The 22244-nt window shown below is 54.0% G+C and overlaps 1 protein-coding gene and 1 long non-coding RNA gene across 4 annotated transcripts; both read right to left on the bottom strand.

Moving 5' to 3' along the window:
• Window positions 1-6404: 6404 nt before the first annotated feature.
• On the bottom strand, window positions 6405-7556 carry LOC109577959 (uncharacterized). Its single transcript, XR_011563832.1, has 2 exons — window positions 7109-7556; window positions 6405-6972 (listed from the first exon to the last, which is right to left on the bottom strand). It is a non-coding gene; the product is annotated as an uncharacterized lncRNA (long non-coding RNA).
• Window positions 7557-8243: 687 nt separating this feature from the next.
• Window positions 8244-20006, bottom strand: CIDEA (cell death inducing DFFA like effector a). Of its 3 annotated transcripts, none has more exons than XM_019986950.2 (5): window positions 19852-20006; window positions 13429-13573; window positions 12437-12583; window positions 9359-9540; window positions 8244-8639 (listed from the first exon to the last, which is right to left on the bottom strand). In XM_019986950.2, the coding sequence occupies exons 1-5, from the start codon at window positions 19980-19982 to the stop codon at window positions 8492-8494; spliced, it is 753 nt and encodes a 250-aa protein (XP_019842509.2). In that variant the 5' UTR covers window positions 19983-20006; the 3' UTR covers window positions 8244-8491. The 3 variants fall into 3 exon arrangements, with proteins under 3 accessions (XP_019842509.2, XP_019842511.1, XP_019842510.1); XM_019986952.2 differs by lacking the exon at window positions 19852-20006 and adding an exon at window positions 19425-19643; XM_019986951.2 differs by lacking the exon at window positions 19852-20006 and adding an exon at window positions 18251-18344.
• Between the last annotated feature and the right edge of the window lie 2238 nt (window positions 20007-22244).

The raw sequence follows: 22244 nt of genomic DNA, 5'->3' as shown, positions 1-22244 counted from the left end.
TGTAGGGGTGAGTTAGGCTCTCTGGAGCAGCGGCCCCCTTCCAGATGGCCTTGTGTGGCCAGAAGGAATGACCACTTTTCTGTGAGTCAGGGTGACTTGGATCTCAGCCCCGGCTCTGTTTCCAGTTAGCTGTGTTACCTCAGGTCCTCTGGCCGTGTCTGTAAAGGAGAGCTTGTCCTGGGGGGTCTGAGCCCTGTGACATTCCTTCTGAGTATGCCCAGTTTCCCTGTGAACGCTTCAGGTGAGAAGACTGGAGACTTGGGGCTCCATTCACCCCCTCCCCAAGGCCAAGTGGAAATGCCCTGTGAAGAGGAAGTGGCTCTCCTGTCATTAGAACCAGCGGTTTCCTTTTAGGTACATGAAAACTTGGGGAAAGTCCTAATGTGCATGGTTTGAAAAAGGGAGACAGCTGGAAAATTTTTGTTCTGGAGTTTTTCAAACATTCCCAGTTTCAGGGATCAGTTTCTTTAACCTCAGGATCCCTGCCCTGCCATCCTTGACCTCCAACCAGCCCCCGCAGTTTTGCTTCTCTGCCTTTCTGTAGCTTCCCGCGCATCTCTACACAGGGCATCTGGGGAAGCTTAGGTGTCGGGGGCACAGCACCGCCCCCCCCACCCCCGGCTCCCGTCAGAGCCCAGGACGACCCAGCGCCCGCCCTTACTAGGCCTGTGTGTTGCAGTTGCTGAGTTTCATGAGTGACTGCGGGGAAACGCTCCCTTTATCAAAGCTGCTGCAGAGTCTGGTGCAAGCAGCAAGGGCCTGACACGCCTAGAAGAGTCTCTCCTCAGCTCTGGTCACTCAGTCCCTGTGAATCAAGCCCCTTTGTGGTTTAAAGGAAAGTGTCCACATCAGCAGCTTCAGCACTTTGCCGAAATGACCACCTTGTCAAAGCTCTTCCTTTGGGTGGAATTTCATTCCAAGGTTTTCATCGGAGCCAGAGAATAGATGTCACCCTGGCTTTGAGGACACTGCTGTCACGTGGATCCAATGGGAGGAGGCTGATTTCCTGGAGTTTCTGATGGACACTCCCTGTTGACCCGAATGTCAGCCTGCCACCTGCACCGCAAGGAGGGTGGGGCAGTGACCAGGGCTCAGTGTTGGAAACTTGGGTACTGTACTTGGGGAATCTGCACGACAACTAGACAAGGTGGGACTGAGAGGCTGCCACTGTGGTTGAGGCCACCCCTAACGTGGACGGGCCAGAGCAAGGGCACACACAGGCCACAGACCCAGCAGCTGCCAGAAAGGATGCAGGAGCCATAGAGCCTGTTATTAAGAGGAAGCACCTTCCTGTCTGCAGTGCTGGCTTCACTGTGTCTGCACAGCAGTGGTGGGGATAGGGGCGACCCCTCCCACGGCTGTCCCCAGGCCACATTCTGTGTCACAGTCACCAGTGGGAGGAGGAAGGGCCCTGAAGCAGGTTCAGGAATTTGGGGCAGGGAGTGAGTCCTGAGGTCCCCATGTGCCAGCAGTCACGTGAGCCCCGAGAGCCCCGAGTGGGAGGGGTGATGCCCAGGGCCGGATCTGGACAGAGTTCTGGGTCCTTGCCTCCTGTCTGCTCGCCTTCCGCCTCCCTCAGCCTCTCACCCTGTCCTGTTTCCTCCACAGTCACCACGTGTGGTGAGGACCCAGGGCCACTGTCCCAGCCCTGGGACAGGTCTCACTCCTCCCCGCCCAGGTCTGAAATGCAGAGTAACAGGGGAGGTGGGGTCCATCCTTTTCACGTGCTGAGGAGTCCTTGGGGAAAGACCTTGAAGAGGCCAGGCTCAGGGCCAGGCTGCTGATGGCCACCTTTGACCTGATTTTCAGTTAAAAGCCCAGGTTTTGACAAGTTTTATGACATGGGACCATCATACCCTTATGTGACATGACGCTTGACAGAGAGGATGGTTCTTGAGGCAGATCCTTCCCGGCTCTCACATCCTACGACTGATCGACTCCCATCCTAGCTTACATCAGACAAAACCCAGTTCACCTAAAATGCAATCTGATTGTATGAGTCATCTGTTTTTAAGGAAGAAGTAAGCATGTATCCAGGAAGTTCACAATGAAGAAGAAATTCAGGTGTAAAAGCTAAGTCTAATAAATCAAATTTATAACAGATGTGATTGGATAACAGAATTGTTGCCACGTTCTGTAGCAAAGAGGAAAAGTATCTCACATGTAACTAACCCAATGGCTTTCCCCAGCCACACCTCTGTGTTTGTTATTTTTTGAGACATAACATGGTCGGCTCTGACCTGACCATCTTCTCTGACCTCTGGCACAGTGTAACAGTCTTCAGTTCTTCTAGAACGAAAGGCTCTGAAGGGGGTGACAGGACCCTGGGATCTGGTTCCCAGTGACCCCCTGACAAGCTGTGTGACCTCGAAGTCCGTCTCTCCCTCTGTGGCCCAAGGGGGTGGGGGACCTTCCGTCCAGGCGTCCAGAGCTCCCCTGCGCCCTGGCCCCTATCTCACACACACAGGGCAGGGTGTGCGGGGCTGGGACAGAGGCAGTGGCCATCAGCCAGGAGTTGGGGGGACACAGGTACTGGGCGGGGTGGGGGCCCAGGGGCCACCCAGGGAGACCAGCTCTGGAGGGTAAGTGTTGTGGAGGGGAGGGGAGGAGACGCGCCTTCACCAGGGCTTTTAAACCGACCAAGGCCCAGCAGCTTTCAGGCCTAGCTGTGGCAGGTAATATTTTTAAAACTGTCTTGATATCATTTTCCCATTAAAGACTAAGGAATGAGTTTTTCCAGATAAGAAATCTTGGAGACCTATACTCAACAATGTGGATGAACTGAACACTTAAACATGGCCACAGTGGTGCATTTCAGGTGATATGGTTTTACCACCATTCTTAAAAACAGGGAGTAATAGACAAGCTTCAGGAAAGCTGGAAAAGACTGAAAACTAACAAAAGACAACATCCAACCCTCAAACATCATTACTTGGTTAATAACATTTGGATACATTTCCTGCCATCTCTCCTTAGCCCCAGTGTTACCCTCCTCAGAGGGAGGCCTTCACCAGCACTGGGGGCCAGAGCCCCTCCAGGTGGAGGTGGTCTGGGAGCCACAGGACAGCATCAGAGTGGGGGGCTCTCTTGCCGGCTCTGCCCAGCACCCCACCCACCCACCCTTTCTTCTGTGTCCCCTGTACAAGGACAGTCCCTGGTGGCTTCACTTCATCCTCTGTCCCCTCCTCTGTGACTTTTTGGTGTTCTCTCCTTGGGGGCACAGAACTTGCCACTAAGAAAGGTCAGTACCATGGGGAGTCTGTGGTCCGGCAGGTGGGCTTCACTTTGGCCCTCCCACTCGGGGACATGGCTGTAGCTGCAGCCTTGCAGGGCCGCTGGGCAGATGGTGGGGGTATGGAAAGCCTTCTCCCGGCGTTGGGCACAGAGCAGACATTTGACAGAGAGCTGGTACCTCTCTATCCAGGGTTGTAGGAGACAGGCTTGCTTGCTTGCTTCGTTGGGACTGCTGGGCTCTAAAAAATTCAGGTTACATTTAAGCAAAATAGAAACCGATCTAAGTGATCATGTGATTTGGAAGGTAGTTGTTTGTGTGTGGGATGGATAAATGTTAATATATAATCTTTTATTTAAAAACAGGAGAGCTTCTGGATTGGTGAACTGATGCCCCTTCCCTGTGCCCTGGCCTGAACACCTCTTCCATCTGACTGTCCTGAATTACATCCTTTTGTAATAAACCAGTGACCTACCCAGTAAAAAAAATACAAAATAAAATATTGACCTAGGTGACAGAACAAGCAGTAAGTTCCACCTTTTAGTTGAGGGAGAGAAAAAGAGGGCAGGAGGAGGAAAAGGAAGAAGGCACAGAAGAGCAGACACAGCACCATGCTGAAGGGATGGCAAGCACAGAGAAAATGCTCCACTTGTTTACACGGGAACTGTCCCTAGGACCTGCCTGGCCCTCAGACCCACTTGCTGACCAAAAAAGTGCTGAGGTCAAGGGCTGGGTTCTGCCTGCTCTGGTGGTGGGATACTATTTGAGTAATTAATGATGATTCATTGATTTACTCCCTCTTTTCTTCAACAGTCTTTACTGTGTTGTGAACACTGTTAGGTGTATAGGGAAGCCTGGCTTGCTGCAGTCCATGGGGTCCTAAAGAGTCAGACATGACTGAACAACTGAACAACGATTGGCTGTATAATCCTATAATCCTCATGAGGTTTTAGGAACATCTGTGCAGACAAAAAATAACAATGACAATAATGCCATGAGTTGGGAGCAAATAGCAAGCACCATCATGCTTACTGTTAAACAACTTGGAGATATTTTCATGTTAATATTAAGGAAGAAATGATGGGGGAAAGCTGTCCATGAGCATGTGAGAGAATAGGCCTGTGGAGACACGGCCAATGGAGGATTCAATGGGACTTGTCTGCACAGGAAGAGCAGAGCCCCCAAGGACAGCATGGGCAGGGCCAGCTGCGTGGCACAACCAGCCAGTCCTGGTAAGATGTGGGGCCATCCAGGTTGGGCGCCTCTGGCCTTGACTTCTAGTCTGGAGGGCAGAGGAGCTGCTGATGCAAGCAGTCTTGGGCAAAGGCCCTGGACCTCTGCACCAGGGACCAGGGAGGTGGGGTTCCCTTGGATGTCCAAGCACCCCCGCCCACTGCCTGCACACTCAGCGGTCAACTAGTAGTTTCCAGTGCTTTGTGGGTGATGAATCCCATGAGCATTTGTACTCACACCAGGATACATTTTTTTGTGATAAATGTTATAGGCCAGAAATCGCATCCACTGATTAGTTGTCCTTGCTTTGTGGTCTCATTGGTGGAAAAAGACTTAATTTTGTGTGTCCCTATTCTGCCCTGACCTTTGGGTGCAGTCATGAAACCATTTCTCTGTTGTTTGGATGCTGTTGTGGGTCCCAGCCTGAGTCTGTTAGACTTCTTGAGTCTGGCTGAGCCCCTCCCTGTGAAGCCACCACTTCTTGTTTCCTGCCATCCTCAGCCACCACCTCTCCGTGCTGTGTCTTCTGCTCGGGCCTTGGACCCCTGACAACAAACTCTGTCCACCTTGGGGACCCCCATCCTCCTGCCTGTAAGAGACCCTCAGGCCACCTCCTCACCCCCACCCCTGAGCTTGCAGCCTGCCTGCTCCTCCACTGCACATCTCTGGATCCTTTAGACCTGATTGTCTTCTCTTCCAGCCCGTCTCATCACCCACTGGGCTGCTGTGTGGTGAGAAGCTGTCAGGAAAGATATTTAAAGCTATGTTGCACTTTCACAACTAAAAGCACAGATGAGAATCATTGGTTTTGTGCTGCTTAAACCAGCGGATTGGATTAAGTTAATCTGAATCATCCCCACTGCAGGTGGGCTGTTCTGATGGGCCCTTGTTCTGGTCCCAGATTCCAGTTGGATGTGATTCACCCCTCCCCCTCCTCCTGCAGGAGTGTCAGAGCAGTTCTCATCTGTCCCTCCTCCATGTCTCAGCAACCGTGAGTGCACGTGCCCATGAAGCGCCCACCAAGCTGCCAAGGCTCACCTCCTGGGTTGGGTTGTAAACTCCTCAGTTGGAGACTAGACTTCCTGCCTGTAGTCATACTCAGCACATGACTTAACTGAGTAGTAGTAAGTGAAGGAAGAAAAGACAGACACAGATTTCACAGCCTCAAGGGACTTTCCTTTTCTGAAAGAGGGGACCCAGAATATTACGATGGGAAATGAAGAATAACATCTCCCTAAGCAAAGAGGTTTCCACCACCGATTTTCTTCGAGTTAAATATAAATTTAGGAGGTGCTTTGAAAAGAGTCATAACCACGTCACAACTGATTCTGATGCACCAGATTATTTGTCGGAATTCCTTTCCCACCACTCAGGCTGGTTTGCAGCTAATCCTGACTGCTCTCTGCAGGGGTGGTGGGCACAGAGGGCATGTGGGGAGGTTCTGGCCTGCCTTTCCTCCTCCGCTGCTCAGGGGTGAGCAGCTTTCTCTGCTGACCGGCTTGGCAGGACAGAGACCAATGCAAAGCCATGTGAATTCTTATTACTTCTTCCCCAAGAGGAAAACCCTTCTATTTGGAAAGCCAGACGCAGTCCTGTCGGCTCCCCCCTCCCCCCTCAGCTGTCCCAGCTGTCCTCAGGAATGCAGTGGCAGCCGCGCCCACAGGCCCGCTGGCCCCAGATTCAGAAAGCATCCCTTCCCACCCACCCCAGCAGCTCACCCCACGCTGTGGCCCTTCCCTGCTAAATGTGTGTGTGCCCCCCACCCCCACCACAGACACCTGCTCCCTGGCCCACTCATCCACTCCAGGGAGAGACAGAGGTCTGTGCCCATTGTCCCAGTCCTGGGAGGGGCTGACAAGTTCACCCACCATCCTGTCCAGGCAGGTGCATCCACTCTTCCACAGGTGAGGAAATCAAGTAACCCGTCCTCAGCCACACGTTTGACTCCAGCTTGTTTTATTTTTTAAGTTCATTTTACTGGGATTAGAATACTGAACACGAAGCCTACCCTCTCCTAGTTCCCAGCTGTGTTGCCTCAGGTACAACCGCTGCCGGTCGAACATCTTCCCCTGGCTTCACTGACTGGCAACCGCTGCCTGCACCCTGGCTTCCTGACCCTGGTCGTGGGCCAGCACCCGCAGCTCTGCTGACATGACCCGTTTCAGGTGCAGTGGGGTTGATTGGAAAGTGATGAACAGGAGAACCGTCCGGTGAGATGCTCCTTCCCCGGAGGGCTAGGGGTCGCAAGGCTTTCCAATCGGGTGAACACCCCACCCCCACCGCCCACTTCTGATGCAGCCGCCCCAGGCCGCGCTCCCCACCCTCTCATCTGGCTTCCGCTCAACAGAACAGCCGGCAGTGGTACCTCCAGGCCCCTGACTATTTTTATGCGACCATCTGCATCCTGGGCCAGGCCTGGCGGGCAGCAGCAGCCCAAGGAATCCCACGGCAGGTGATGACAGCCGGACAGCTGGGACCCGGCCCTGCCCGCGACCGTCCTGAGGATGCTGCAAGAGTGTCGAGAGGACCGCTTAGGGCGACGTGGTGTCCGGCCCCTTCCACCTCTGCAGCCCTGAGGCCGGTCTGGGCGCGGGGTGGGTTGGGCTGGGGGTAGAGCACGCCCCACCCCACCCCCACACACACCTCTCCTAGAACAGCCCGGGAGCCCTGGATGTGGAGAGGAAAGGGCGCTGAGTCAGGCGGCGGCTGAGTCAAGGAACCGGGCGCTGAGTGAAAATTCCTTTTTTGGAAGTGAGGCCGTCCCTTTCCTGGAGGCCGAATCCCCGGGAAGTGACGCCGTCTCACCCGCGGAGGCAGCAGCGGCCCCTGGCGGAGGTGTTGGGAGCCAGGAGCCGTCTCGCCCCAGGAGGCCTGGGGACGCCCCTTCCGTCCGCCCGGACCGTGGGGAAGGGCTTCCAGCCGCGCTCCTTGTAAGGGAAGCGCGCGGCGAGCCCGCGGACGGGGTGGCGTCTCCCCTATCAGCGAGAAGGACGGGACCCTGAAATGCCTGAGTCTTTTTTTTTTTTGGCTGAGTTTGTAAAAAGAGGCTGTGCTTCCAGAAATAAGGCGGCAATTCCTTTACCTCTGCCCCTTCCCCCATCGACCCCTCCCCCCATCCCGCCCCACCCCGGCCTGAGGTCCTGCTGCCGGCCCCGCTGCTCCGCGTGTGAAGTGGAGAAAGGGTGGGAGTCAGGTCCGGTGGACGGGGAGCAGGGGACGGAGGGGCTCCGGGATGCGATGGGAGGATGGGGGCAGGGCACGAGTCCCGGCCTAGGGGTTTGACTGCAAGCGGCTCTGAGGTTCTGGGACGAGCCGTGGGTCTCCCACTGTCTTGAGCCTTCAGACAGGAGGGGTCCAGGCCTCCGCGACAGCGGTTCTCAGGAGGAAAACCACAGAATGAAGGCACCTGGCACGTGCGGATCCCCTGGTCCAGCAGCCCCCCCACCCCATTTCTCCCGGGAGCCGCACTGCCCCCTCCCAAACCACGTGATGGGGCCTGGGGCCTCGCCTGACTCGGCCATGCCCACCCTGATCAGGATTCATTTCCAGCAGCTTCGTGTTTAGGAAAGGCTGGCAGAGCCTATTCTCCGAAGACTGAGGCCCGCAGGCTTTCCGGTCTCTGGGCTCATTAGGAGCCCGGTTGTAATCTCTGACCCTACTGTTCCCGCGGCACCGGCTCCTGATAGAGACTTAAGAGCGATTGCCTTTGTTAGCGGAGAGTTTCTGGTTGATTCAGCGTCTGTGAAACTTCCTGAGATGAAGGAGACTAAGAAGTACGTGTTTTATAGCAGCTTTCCTGATGGGTTTATTGTGGAGCGGAAGGCACTGTGCAGCCCCTGGATCCTGCCATCCTAGCCCCCACCGAAGGGACCACCACCCCAGGGACCCCCGCCCAGTCCCTGATAGTCGCTCAGGCCCGTTTTCTTTCCTGAGCAGGTGATACGTAGTGGGAACACAGCATTTTCCAAATTCATCCCCTAGAGGGACCGGCTGGGTCAAAGCTGGCTGACCTCCCAGGTGTGCCCCCTACCCTCTCTTGATCCCTCTCCAAGGGCGCGAGCCAGGCACCGCCTGCTCCTCTGTTTCGGCCAGCACTCGGAGCATGTAGGTGCCCATGTGGATAAGACACTGGCCAGTCACCTGGGCAGCGTGAGAGAGGAATCGCAGCAGGCTCCTGCAAGAGAGGGAGTCAGTGGTAACAGAACCATGTATGTAAGTCCTCATTGAGGTTTGGGGGCTACTCTGTACAACAAGGAGCGCTCAGCAGTAAAGACTCTGCCTGCATTGCAGGAGCCACAAGAGACTTGGGTTCAATCTCTGGATCAGGAAGATCCCCTGGAGAAGGAACAGGCTATCCACTCCAGCATTCTTGGGCTTCCCTGGTGGCTCAGGCGGTAAAGAATCGGCCTGCAATGCATGAGAACTGGGTTTGATCCCTGGATTGGGAAGATCCCCTGGAGAAGGGCATGGTAACCCACTCTGGTATTCTTGCTTGGAGAATCCCATGGACAGAGGAACCTGGTGGGCTACAGTCCATGGGGTCACAAAGATTCAGACATGACTGAAATGACTTAGCACGCACAGCACAACCAGGTCAGAATTTCCTTGGGTCTGGATTTAGCCCTCGTTGCTGAGAAATAAGGTTTTAAATGCATGACCCTAGTTTTTAAATGGAATTTGGTTCTTCTATTTCTTATATAGGGTTTTTGTTCCATTTTGGACTTAACGGTCTTTGGAGAAAACTATATATTTTAGTTTTCAAGTCTCAGTTTTCTGAATAAGTCTGTGGTGTGACAAGTTTTTACGACGACACGAGTGCGAGTTGGGCCAGGGCTCAAGGGGCTGAGGAAGGGCAGTAGCTGTGTCCAGACCCTGCCTTCCCGGGTGCGTTACCTGAGCATGGCCTTGAACCCTGTGCAGTGGATGTCGTAGGACACAGAATACATCTCGTACATGGTGGCCTTCACGTTGAGGCAGCCAATGACATCCTTGGGGCTCAGCTTGTACAAGTCGAAGGTGACTTTCGCGATGCCCCGTCTCTGAGGCGGCCGGCGGGCTGGGGTTTGGTGGCCAGCCTAAGGGTGGGGAAGGCAGAAGCTGCAGTGCATCCCAGCTGCCACCTGCAGGGCCTGCAGTGCTGGGTTTTCCTGTCTGCTTAAAATCTGAGCATGAATAAGCTGCTAACTATTTGAGGAATGTTTTCAGCCAGTCAGGGTGCTTCTGCGGCCACAGGGTCCAAACCCATAAGAAGTCACCTCCTCCAGCAGCTCTCTTCAGGGACTGGGGGTGAGTGTGGTGTGGCCTCAGGGTCCAGGGCTCAGTGGACAGTTGTGCCAGTGATCTGTGGTGGACACGCACTCACCCTGGTCCCCCAAGGCCACTGCGGCTGCCTGGTGATGTGGATGGGCCCATGACAGTGTCACAGTACATTTGACCAACAGGCATACTATTCCACCATATGAGAGGTGGCCACGGAAAATGCCAGAATCCTATGGCCAACCAGGGCTGGTGTGAGGGCCGTCCCCTGATTTCTACTTCCTGCCCTGGAGGAAGGCTGACCTCTTGGGGACACTTAGCAGACTCACTCTCAGTTCTCTTGAGACCCTTGGGGTTGGGAGAGGTCAGAGACCTCTGAAATCCCAGGTTTATAAACAGCATTTTCACATGGTCTTCCTGCAGAAGCTTTGAGAAAAAACAGAGAACTGTCCCAGGGCCATGTCCCAGGCACACCTCTGGTGGGTTTGCTGCACACACGGTCCTGCAGTGCACAGGATTCAAATAGAGGAACGACTTTCATAAACCTTGGGACCTGGGGGTAGTTGGGGCTCTGAGTGTTAAATTCACTGACAAAAGTCTAAATTTAAAGTTAAACTGTAAACCCCCCTAAAAGCACCTAAACCCTTCTTGCTGGCGCCTCTCTTCTCTCCCCACCCCTCAACTTGGACACATAATGGTCCCAGCTTAGGAACTAATACACATGAGGTCCTGCTGCCTCGGAAGAGGTGCATCTATTGTTTAGGAAACGTTATTAAAAATTGACTCAAGGCAGGGGGTTCTGGACACAGCTCCTCTCTGAAGCATGAAAGTTTTGATCTCTGCCAGCATCCTCGGTCTTGAGTCAGAATCAAGATGCCTCCCCAAACTCGGAGTCTAACCATGGCGGCAGTGGGGTGAGGTGGGGTGGGTGGTTGGGGGGGAAGAGTTTCATCATCCCCCCCACCCCACCCCCAAGATGCCTCAGGGGGATTGACAGGCACCAAAGCTTTGGACTGAGAAGGGAGCCCCCTGGTGGATACTTCTGGGAAGTTCTGTCCAAGTCAAATCCAAGTGGCCTCACTGAGAAACTCCTACAAGTGGGACAGGACCTCTGACCTCAGAAGGAAGGCAGTCCAGACATGTAGGATCCCGTGTAAGACTCACATCAACCAGACTGTTACCAGATGGAGAAACATCCCGCCCCCAAGAACCATCACTTTGGTGCCACTCTTGTCCACTGCCTCCTGTCACCACCTTGACTTGCAGCTCAGTGCCCACTGCCGTGCCCACCACTTGGGGGCTTCAACCTGTTATGTGGCAACCGACTCCCCCACTAAGTAGAAGAGCATCTCACAGAACAAACAGAAAAGACCCTTCCCCTCTGAATTAGTGTCCTGGGGCGTCTAGGACCAATGGCCACAAGCTGAGTGAGGATATAGACTGATGCTCTGACAGTTCTGGGGGTCAGGGGTGCTGAATGAACTATGGGCTGTCCTGCTTGGGCAGGACAGAGCCACCCGTGTCCTTCAGCCCCTGGCCCATCCTCCTGTCACTGCTCCCTGCTTCCGCCCTCACTGGCCCTCCTATGTCCCTCTTACAAGGACCTGTGATGACCACCCAACCAGGTAATCCAGGGTCATCACTCCTGTGAAGATACTTAAGTCAATCACACCCACAACTCCCCTTTGCCATGTAAAGTGACAAGTTCCTGGGTTCTGGGGATGAGGATATGGGTCATGGGGGCTGGAGGGAGGAACCAGCTAGGTCATGAGCATCAGTGAATAATCTCTGTCCCTGATTTCTGTAAACTACACTCAGCTTGGGTGGTCTCAAACTGAGCAGACTCTAAAGACTCAGGGGGAAGCTTGAGGCCAAATGCTCGGGAGAGAGCGGTGGGTGGCCATCTGCCCAGCCTCCAGCAGCGCTGGGGTCACTGGCTGCCCAGAGGGGAGATACCAGCTTCGGCACCTGCTTATGCCTCTGGATTCTGGTTCCCATAGAATGTTGACCTCTGAGGATTTCCCCTTGTTGAAGGTCAGTTGTGTTAGTTGCTCAGTCATGTCCGACTCATAGACTATAGCCCACCAGGCTCCTCTGTCCATGGGATTCTCCAGGCAAGAACACTGGAGTGGGTTGCCATTCCCTTTTCTAGGGGATCTTCCTGACTCACAGATCAAAAACAGATCTCCCACATTGCAGGCAGGTTCTTCACCATCTAAGCCACCAGGGAAGGTCAGTTAGGCATACAAAAAGATGTTTGAATATTTATGCTTTACATGTTTAGATGTTTTATGGTGGGAATGTTTTTCAAGATTTATAATCTATAGTTTTCTCAGAAATAAAACACTTTATGCCACTTCTTTGCTTATCTAACTCACTGTGTCACACTATGTCACACCCTCACATACCTCCCTAATTTCATCATCTCACTGCCTCCTGAGATCCAGGTCAGATCTACACGCCCTAACAGGGTCTGCAGCTCCTCACTGGCCGAAGCCTGACCCTCAGAATTACTAGCTCTAAATCACACAGTCCAGGTTTGCAAAGATGCCACATTTCCTAGAAACACTTAGAAGCATCCCTGGAGGGCAGCAGATCCAGTTACCGGGTGAACACAGAGGAATTATTCAGAAAGTGAGCCAGTCAACTCCAAGTGGGGACCGCACTTACCCAGGTGAGCAGCCTGCCCAGCTGCCGCCCAGATAACACACTTACCGGTGTCCATTTCTGCCCCTGCTCCAGGACCATGAGGTGTGTGTTGTCCCCCAGGGTCTGGAAGAACTCCTCTGTGTCCACCACAGTGCCATCCTCCTCCAGCACCAAGGTGACCAGTTGGCTGGCGACCACCAGTGCATCCAAGGTCTAGGTCAGACAGAACACACCAGCGTCACCAGTTGAAGTGACTCTATTTGGACCCATCAGTGGCATCCATTAAGTCATGGTCCCCAAAGTGTTGGCTGACTTTAAGGATCTAAATGGTAAAGATGTACCTTGGCTGGTGTCTATAACTCAGACTTTGCTTGGAAAAGAGAAGTTGAAAAGTTGAATGGACCTAACTTCTTCAGAGGTTTCAACATCGTGAGGTAAGGAATTACAGTGGACAATATTCAGTTTCTAAAATGTCTTGCTTATTTGGACAAATAAAAAGAACGACCCCGTGTCCATGATGCTTAGAGAGCCGTGTCTCTCTTTCTTCAGAGACAGCGTGTTGGATGCTCAGGTCCTGTCTCTGGTGAAAGTCTATGATTCTTCCTTATTTGGTGATTGAGGACACTGTTTTAGATTAAGAACAGTTGGTTCCTGGCCTCTATAACCAAAACCAGATTTCTAAAGTTGTGCCTCCTATATTCTCCCTTGTCAAGAAACTAAAGCCACATTATCAAATGATGGTTGTTTCCTTCTTATTTTTTAAAATTTATTTTTATTTTATTTTTATTTTTGACCATACCACAGGGCTTAGTTTCCTGACCAGGGATCAAACCCTGGCCCACAGCAGTGAAAGTTCAGAGTCCTACCCACTGGACCACCAAGGAATTCCCAATTAATGGCTATTTTGAGGGCTCTCATCTCTGTACCTAAGTCCTGTATGGGACAGGGACACAGCAATGTTCCCTTTAACCCCAGCAGGCTCCCCCAAGCTCCCTGTCTTGCACTTATTTGTCCCCGAGACCCTGTGAGTTGGGGGCCCTCGTGGCTGATGGGGGTACCTTGCTGAGAAGCTCCTGTAGGCTACTGGCCATCACCCCTCGGCGGCTGCTCCGGTCATGGTTGGAGACACGGAAGGGGCGAGCGGGATGCATGAGGGGTGTGAACAGCACCTTCTTTGTCTGCGACCCCATAAACGTCAGGGGCCTAGAAAGAAGGGTCAAGTGAAAGCCAACTGAGGTTAGTTTAAAGAGTCTTTAACGAGAGGTTTAAAGTACATGGAAATAAGACAAGGTTAATATTTGCACCTAAAGAAAAGAAGTCAATGGTTGGGGATGATTAAAAATTGTGTACCTGATACCCAAGAAACAAACAAATATGTAAAATTAACAAACACAGTATCATCACACCTGTTTTACCAGAACATTCAAAGCCCTCGTGGAACTGAGGAGGAGAGGTGAAGGCACCAAACTCAAAGGAGAAATAAGGATAATATTCTGCAAACGTTGGCTTTAGAGTTGAAAAGCCTAAGTAAATGATTTCTTGAGGCCATGGAACAGCTGAACAGACTTAAAGAATCAGGCACACACAGAGTTATAGATTTGTACAGTAAGGCTAAGGAACAAATGGCTACCCAGCCAGTATTCTTGCCTGGAAAATTCCATGGACAGAGAAGCCTGGTATGCTACAGTCTATGGAGTCACACTGAGTGGGATATGACTGAGCGATGGACACTTTTCACTTTCATACACACCTCTGCATATGTCAGTCATTTATCTATCTATATTTTATATCTCCAGCTAGATTGGACTTTCCTTACAGACAAAGGTGACAATCTGGACTTGTGACTGGCATCTACAGTGCAGGCAGGGGGCAGTCTTGTGGGGCTGAGCCCATACCCTGTGGGATCAGACACTGTCTCTGGGTAGATGGGGTCGAGACTGAGCTGAATCCTCGGGCACCCCACTGGCGTCTTAGAAATGCCTGGTGCTGTGTGGGAAGCCCCTCCCCTCCCCTGACATGCCGGAACCTGTGCCACAGCCTCTTTACCTAGACTGCCAGCAAGGATTTGGTCTGAAGCTTATTTGGCCAGCATCAGGCTTGTGCCTTGTGACTGAAGGCACCTAAGCACCTGCCATGGCCAGCAGCATGCTGGCTTTTAAAATATATCTACTAATTTCATTATAACCTTACAAGGAAAGTATTACCCCATTTCTCAGGTAAGAAAGTCAAGGCTCAGAGTGATTTCTCAAGGTCATCCAGTTAATAAAGAATCTTTCTGAACTTCATCTTAAGCAATAAACATCAATTTGAGCTGGTGAGGGAGAGCTGCCTGCCAGGAGGACAGCCCTGGCTCCTCTCCAGGGTCACCACCCAGCCTGTGTCCAGCACAACAGCTGCAAGGAGACTGGGCCTGGTCACTAGTCCCTCCGAAGCTCTCCTCCAGACCAAGGCCGGCCCAGTGAGGGAGTCCAGGCCCGAGCCAACCCAGTGGAGGGCCTGGTACATGGCTTCTGGACCTCTGCCCCCGTTCCGGGGAATTACACAGGCTCCTCAGTTACACAACTCGACAACCAGGGGCTCACGTCTGCCAGGGTGATGCTGCACGGAAGTTGCTTGGTGCTCTTCCTCCTGGGGAACCTGGTAAACAGGGCAATGAGAGTAAACCCCATGATGCTTTATAGCTGGAATCCAGCTCTGTTCTCAACCTGATGGAAAACCAGCTCACTGTAAGGAGTAAAGAAAGGAACAGGTTCACTGCCTGATCAGGACACAAGCTCACATCTCAGCTGAGTGTGGGGGGTGGTGCTCAGGGCAGAGGGAAGGGTCACCAGGGTCAGGGTGGGGGGAATGCCCTTCCCACCCTCCCGCCCCCTGGTGAAACCCTCCTCTAGTGCAGAAGAGCCCGGGGCCTGCCAGCAAGAGCCTCCCTCCCCCCAAACCCATTCCTTTGTTCCTGAGAACTGGAAGGCTCAGGCTCAACCAGAGAAATAGCAGGACAAAGTTCACGTCTCAGAACCTGGCCCCGGGGGATCAGTGCACACTGTGGGCCTGACAGCTCTGACCCAGTTAGGGCCCAAATCTCCTCATCTCTGCAGACGCTTGCACCTCTATGAGCACCAGTGATCCTCTGACCTCGCTCCGCCATCACAAAGCCCTCATTGTCTTTTAACTACTGACCAGATAAGCACTGGCCTCCCTCCTCACTGCTCTGAGATCGCCAGTTGTGATAAAGGAGGAAGTCCAGTTGTTGCTGTCCTCAATCCTTAAATTTCCCAACCAAGAACTAGGTCAGTGTTGAGAAAAGGCTTAGGTACACCTAACAGGCTCAACCAACACCAGGTGCTTACTCTGCCCCAGCTAAGTGCACAGCGGGCTCAACCAGCCACATGAACAAAGCAACACATTAATCCAACTCAGTCTGGTCCTCTTGGTGGGATCATTTGTGTCACTGGCCAAACAGCCCCGCCCTGCTCCCCCAACCTCCTGCAGCGACATTGTCTCAGAAGCATTGAGAGGTCTTAGAGTCCAGCTTCTGATGACACGTCATGTTGGCCACCCTCTCATCCCCAGGAAGGTGCAGGTAATCACATGAAACAGAAAGGGGAAAGGCTCAGGACACGGGAAAACAAAGAAACAGGTTCTTCAAGGAAATAATATTGTTTCAGGGAAATCAAGATAAGAGAAGTCAGACTTCATGGAAGATTCTTGAAAACCGTGGAGGGGCACAGGTCCCAGAACTGAAGGGACAGGGAAGTCTACCTTTTTCTGGAGGGACAGAGGAGACCGTAACACACACAGGTGGGAAATAGAGCAACGGACACTGGCTGACCATGGATGTGAACTCCACTGCAGTGGAGCAAAGCTGGGCCTCCAGGTCATAAGATGGCGTCTTTCTAGGCTGCCCTCTGATCTGGTGTTTATTCTAGAAGTGCTGGGGGAGAGCAGGGGGCCCAGGAACAGGTTGTCAGGTGGACAAGGAGGGTCCACGGGAAGTGATAAAGCTCAGACAGATCCTGTGCCCACAGTTAGGTGACAGGACAGTGATGGAAGGAAAGTGCGACCCCAGCTGTGGGATGGCAGAGAAGGGACAGGCCTTGGAAAGCATCCATCAGGCCTGGCGGGGCCTCCAAGAACTGCAGGGACAGCAGGTGAGGGACACTGTTTTGGGGTGGGGGGATCTCACTGTGGCAGGAAGCAGAGCAGTGTTGGCCCCAAAGAGGCTTCCTGCCCTCCAGTGATGCCTGGCCAGTGACAAGCAACACATGGGACATGGGGACCCACTGGGAGCTCCCTGGCGGGACTGTGGCCATTCCTACTGTGCCTTGAGCCCCGCCACCCCCACCCCCCACCCCCCCGACTCTGGGAAAAAAATGCTTGGCTAGAAAGCACATCCAGCACATGGCCATGAAGTCTCTGTACACTTTGAATGTTATTAACATGAGTTTCAGAGAAGGCAATGGCACCCAACTCCAGTACTCTTGCTTGGAAAATCCCATGGACAGAGGAGCCTGGTGGGCTGCGGTCCATGAGGTCGCTAGGAGTCGGACACGACTGAGTGACTTCACTTTCACTTTTCACTTTCATGCATTGGAGAAGGAAATGGCAACCCACTCCAGTGTTCTTGCCTGGAGAGTCCCAGGGACGGCGGAGCCAGGTGGGCTGCTGTCTCTGGGGTCGCACAGAGTCGGACATGACTGAAGTGACTTAGCAGCAGCAACATGAGTTTAGACCAGAAAGGAGTAAGCATCAGTAACCATAGAAAAGTCAATTCCGCCCTTGTGTCTCCTACAAGACTGGTCAAATTTGTCCCAAAGGGCAGCTATTCAAAACCTAGAGTTCTTTGTTCAAGGAAAGAGGACCAAACAGCTACTCTGCACAAAGTGCAATGGAGATGAGCTCTGTAACTATCTCAGTGTGTGTGTTATCGCTGCCAGGACACAAAGTCAGAGCAGGCTGTGTCTGTGACAACACACACTGTGGGGATGGACATCCTGGGCATCCGGAGCTGGGCCAGGAGACCTTGGGCTGCTTCCATTACCACCAAGGCCTCCTGATCACAGACAATGAACAAACTAATGACTGGGTTAAGATCATTGCTTACCCGTGTCCGATGTTAAAAAAAAAACATTAGGTTCCTGCCTTGGCAACATGCAGGTACTTACTAACAAAAGACAGAGTTAGGAAAACTCTACCAGGACCACTGAGAGGCAACAGAAGTCCAGCAGTCACCTTGCCTGCCAGGGGGTCTCATGCAGCCTAGATATAGCTTTAAGGAAGGCAGAGGATGAAAGTTTTCCTTTCAGCAAGTGTTACAGGTGGGCAGAAGCAGGTGGGGTCCCGTGAATCAGAGGAGCTCAGCATGGAAACAGGACCTGGAGACAGTCTGTCCCCAGGGTGGTCCTCTGCCCAGAGCCCCGCACTCAGGGCTGGCTAAGCAGATCAGTCCTTTCCCATGAGATCATCTGCACAGTAACTGCAGAAGCAAGACTTCAGAAGCAAGTCCTTCCTACTCACAGAGATGTTTTGGGTTTGGGATTGATGCTGTAGGGTCAGGTGCAAGGGCAAGGGCAGCCTTAATCTTGCAGGTCTTGCCTTGTCCTCCTGTTCCAGGCCACACCAGCCAGGAACTGATGCTCCTGTCGTCCTTACAACTTGGCCCACCAGCTCAGTGCCCAGAGGACCTTGGAGAGGTCCTTGGGAGAAATGTTTGGAGGATGCACTCCAAACTGTCAGTGTCTGTTACCCCAGGAGTGGGATTGGGGGCGGGGGAGGGTTGTGAGTGGAGTTGGAGGAAGAGGAAGAAACCAGGAAAAAAACCAGGGCCTTTCCTTTACGTCTAAACCACATGAGTAAAGAGGCATGAAAAAGTCTGTTTCTCACCTTCCTGGGGTCCCAATTTTAAAGAGACAGCCCCAGCCAGACAGCTCCCCTTCCATTGTGGCAGCTCTCTAACCCTGGGTATGGCAGGAAGCCCTGTTTAAGAACCCAGATTCAGAAGCTCACAGATCACACTACTGCCTCACCCACCCAATCCCTCCACCCCAATCACCTGGGAAAACCTGTATTTATATGCACACCTATGGCTGATTCATGTTGATATTTGACACAAAGCAACAAAATTCTGTAAAGCAATTATCCTTCAATTTTAAAATTAAAAAAAAAAAAGCATTCAATGGCTTCTCCGTGTCTTTTGACGATCTTCAGAGAAGCATGCTGCTGCTGCTGCTGCTGCTAAGTCACTTCTGTCGTGTCCGACTCTGTGCGACCCCAGAGACGGCAGCCCACCAGGCTCCCCCGTCCCTGGGATTCTCCAGGCAGGAACACTGGAGTGGGTTGCCATTTCCCTCCCTTAAATCTATAGTCACTGCCACCAGGATCGTCAGGATTTTACAGAGGAGGAGTGGGTTGGGTTTTTGGACGTTAAGACGAACCCAAGAAAGAAAAGTGATGGGGCCTCGGTCACTGGGCGTGGGAGGCGGGCGAGGAGGCCCCGGGTCCGCCGGCATCTCTACCACTGCCCCGCATCCCCTGCCCGGCCTCGGCGGCAGCGTTACTGCTTCCCCTCAAACTCCGCCGTACAAACCCGAGAGCTCAGCCAGCGCCATCGGGTAGTGCCGGAGCCCGCGCGGCCCTGAGGAGTGAGCTGGCCACCCCGAAGCCGTCCCACCGGCGACCCTCGTCTAGCCCTGGCTCCCACCACGGTCGGGGACCCGGAGCAGCCTGGCCCCGCGCGCGCCGGGGGTCTCCTGGGTCCCGCTTCGTCTGCTCCCGCGGCGGCAAGAGATGCGGCTCGGGCACTCACCACGTTCACCTGTTCCCGGAGCCCGCGCACCTGGGGGCCGCACCTGGCGCTGGGGGCAGCCGGAGACGCGGGAGGGGACGCGCGCGGGCTGGGGGCGCAGGGCCGCGCAGAGGGACGCGGGACGAAGGGGGACACGGGGCGTTGGGGGCCCCGGGGGGCGGGGAGACGAGGGGCCCCGAGGCGGCGGGAGCGCCATGGGGATGCGAGGCGCTGGGGGCGCAAACCCTAACCCTAAACCAGCGTGGCACTCGCCTGAGCAGGGCTCCGGCGCAGTCCCGGGCAGTCTCCATGGCTCAGTCCGGTCAGTCCCCTCCCCGCCGGCCTCCCGGCGCTCCGGCCTGTTAAAGCGCCACCGCTCGCCCCGCCCAGGTCCACGCCCCTCGGGCTGCGGAGCTTTGTACCCGACAGCCGTTCCGCCGCCAACCCGGAGCCCAGCCATTCCCTGGGCCTTCGAGGGTCGCCGGTCGGCCTGTCAGATGGGTCAGTGGGGACATTGCCACGCCGGCAGTGCAGCCTCTGCAGTGGAGGGGCGGGTGCGGCCCAGGATGTGGGACACGGGACGTGGGAAGCGATGCTCTGCCGGAAGGGGACAGACCTCAGAGGGGCCGGGCTGTCAGCTGTTCCGACTCTTAATTGCGAAGCCTACTCTCTAGAGTGGGTTAGGGGGTGGGGCACTGACCCTGACCCTTCGGAAGGAGAAACCCGGCCGACACTGTCCAGCGCCGCCTGCACTCGGGGTGACTGGCCCCCATTGGCGCGCTGCCAGCCGGGCCGCGCGGAGCCGGCTCCCAGAGCGCTGTCGCCTGACATCTGCCGCCTGACCTCTGCCTCCGTCCCCGGACTCACGTGACTTGCACAGCTGGCCCTGCTGCCCGAGTTCCTACTCCTCCTCTTCCTCCCCCGTCCTGCCCCGAGGCTCATGGTGTCACCGAGGGAAATGTGGGGCCAAAAGCAATCTCCTTCCAGAGTCCTGGCATCCCCGGGGCCTGCGGGGTTCCAGCCTTGGCGGACGACGGGGGTTCAGGCCCAGAGCCCCATCTGAACCTCGCCCCCTGCCAGTTGCCTGAATGTTGTATACCCCTCACAACTCATGTACTGACCTCCTAATGGCCAGTGTGCTAGCTTTACAAGGTGGGCCTGGGTGGGGGGTGGGTGATGGGGTTATGAGGCCAGTTACCCCATGGATGGAGTTACTGTCCTTTTAAGAGAGCTCCCTCACCCCTTCTGCCTTCTGAGGACACAGGGAAGGGACTGTCTGCCGTGAACCAGGAGGTGGTGTCACCAGAACTGGGCCCTGCTGGTCCAGATCTAGGGCTTCCAGCCTCCAGAACCTTGGGCAATAAAACTTTGTTGTTCATAATAAACCACTGGTGTCCAGCACTCTGTCGGAGCAGCCCCAATGGACTGGACACCAGCTTGACAATGAGACAGTGGGTCCAATCAGTTCAATTCAACTCACCTCTAAAAAAACATTTTATTGCAAAAAATTTCAAATATAAAGATGTATAGAGAGAACATGCCATGAGCATCTTTATACGCAGTGCCTGGATTCAGCCAGCCTTTAATATTTTGACATAATTGCTTGTTTTTTATCTGTATTTTTATTTGAACCCCAAATGCTTCAACTTGCATCTCTGAAGAAACCAGAACATTGTTACACGAAACAGTGATGTTTCCTCTCCGAAAGAAATAAAAATGACTCCCAACTGCACCTGATGTTCAGTCTACAATTGAGCTCCCCAGACCCTGGGATCACTGTTGCCTTGTGCATATACACGGCCTCCAGGCCTGAGGTCCAGGTGTGTCGGGCCCAGGCTGGAGTAGTGAGGGTCAAGTTCATAGGAGCCTCGAACATGGAAGCAGCCAGGTAGCAGGAGCAGCTCACTGACTCACTCCCGGGGCCTCGAGGGTGAAGGCTTGTTAGTGAGCGAATGAGTGAACAAGATGCTATGGCAGCAGCAACACGTGAAGGCCTATTTCAAAGAGGGCAAAGGTGCGAATTCTACCTTAAAGTGCCCTGGAAGGGACTTTGGAGCTGGGGCCAAGTGAGGGTGGGGAGCTGTGTGTGGTGGGGGCTGTTCTGTGCTGTTTTAGGAAGGGCAGAGGTACACCAGGACATGAGGAGTGTGGGGGGATCTGGAGGAGCCAGGGTCAGGGAGTGCCCACAGGGCAGCCATGTCGGGGAGAATCTGCACAGCAGTGCCATGGACGGGGCCTCACCCCACTCACACCTATAGTCCAGTGGCAGCCAAGGAAAGCAGGTCCGGGAGCCAGGCAGGCTTCTCTGTGGGAATTCTGCACACAGAAGAACCACAGCCAGGAGGGGTGGAGCTGGCCCCCGGTGCCAGCCCTGCCGCTGAGTGGGGTGAGGCCCTGGACTGGCCATCCCGTCTGCCCAGGGCCTGGCTGGGAGACAGCAGATCAGGCTGTATGTAAGGCCACAGGGGCAGGAGCTTGTGCAACACCCCTCAGTCAAGACAACTTTCTCCCCAGCTGGACTAGGAGCAGAAGTCCTCCTCTTCCCAACTGGACTTCACAACCTCATGGAGTCTGTGTAGCCAGTGTGAAGACACTGGGGTTGACTTACAACTCAAGCTCGTGACATTCACTGAGATCTTGAAGCAGCGGTTCTCAGCCTTTGGGGGCTCCAGACCCTTAAATATAGTATCAATGCAAACTGCAGCGTCTCCTCAGAAACGCCTATACCCAGGCCCTATGGGGGTCCACGGGCCGAGAAGCCCCTCTTTGGGGACCAGGATTCATCTGCCCCTACCCCCGGGCCTGCCCTGCCCCCCCTCCCCCACCCCTGCACCTTTTCTCTCCCTGTTTGTGTCATTCCTGGGTGTGGACGTTTCCTTTTCTTCCAAATGTAGGAACAAAGGTGATGTGCTTTTCTGCTGACTTATCTGCAGAGAAGGGGCCCAGAGAAGGCTGTGTTTTGGGGCTAATTTCTGGTCTTTCCTAAGTGGGCGGAAGGGCAGAGCGGAGCTGGGCCAGCACCGCCACAACACGTGTACACAAACTGGTGCTGGACGCTTCCCACAAAGGTCTCAGCGAAACTTTAACTCTGTA

The sequence above is a fragment of the Bos indicus genome, chromosome 24 (assembly GCF_029378745.1).
Source record: "Bos indicus isolate NIAB-ARS_2022 breed Sahiwal x Tharparkar chromosome 24, NIAB-ARS_B.indTharparkar_mat_pri_1.0, whole genome shotgun sequence".
NCBI classification, from domain to species: Eukaryota; Metazoa; Chordata; class Mammalia; order Artiodactyla; family Bovidae; genus Bos; species Bos indicus.
Note: the sequence above shows the minus strand (reverse complement) of the source record. Positions and strands in the feature narration are given on the sequence as shown.

What these genes read in the sequence shown, in the direction of transcription:
- CIDEA (XM_019986950.2), bottom strand. Translation starts at nt 19,982, where the DNA reads ATGTCAGGCGACAGCGCTCTGGGAGCCGGCTCCGCGCGGCCCGGCTGG. An exon ending in TACAGGAGCTTCTCAGCAAG is followed by an intron (nt 12,584 to 13,428) that starts GTACCCCCATCA and finishes TGTCTGACCTAG; the next exon opens with ACCTTGGATGCACTGGTGGT. An exon ending in AGGGGCAGAAATGGACACCG is followed by an intron (nt 9,541 to 12,436) that starts GTAAGTGTGTTA and finishes CCCCACCCTTAG; the next exon opens with GCTGGCCACCAAACCCCAGC.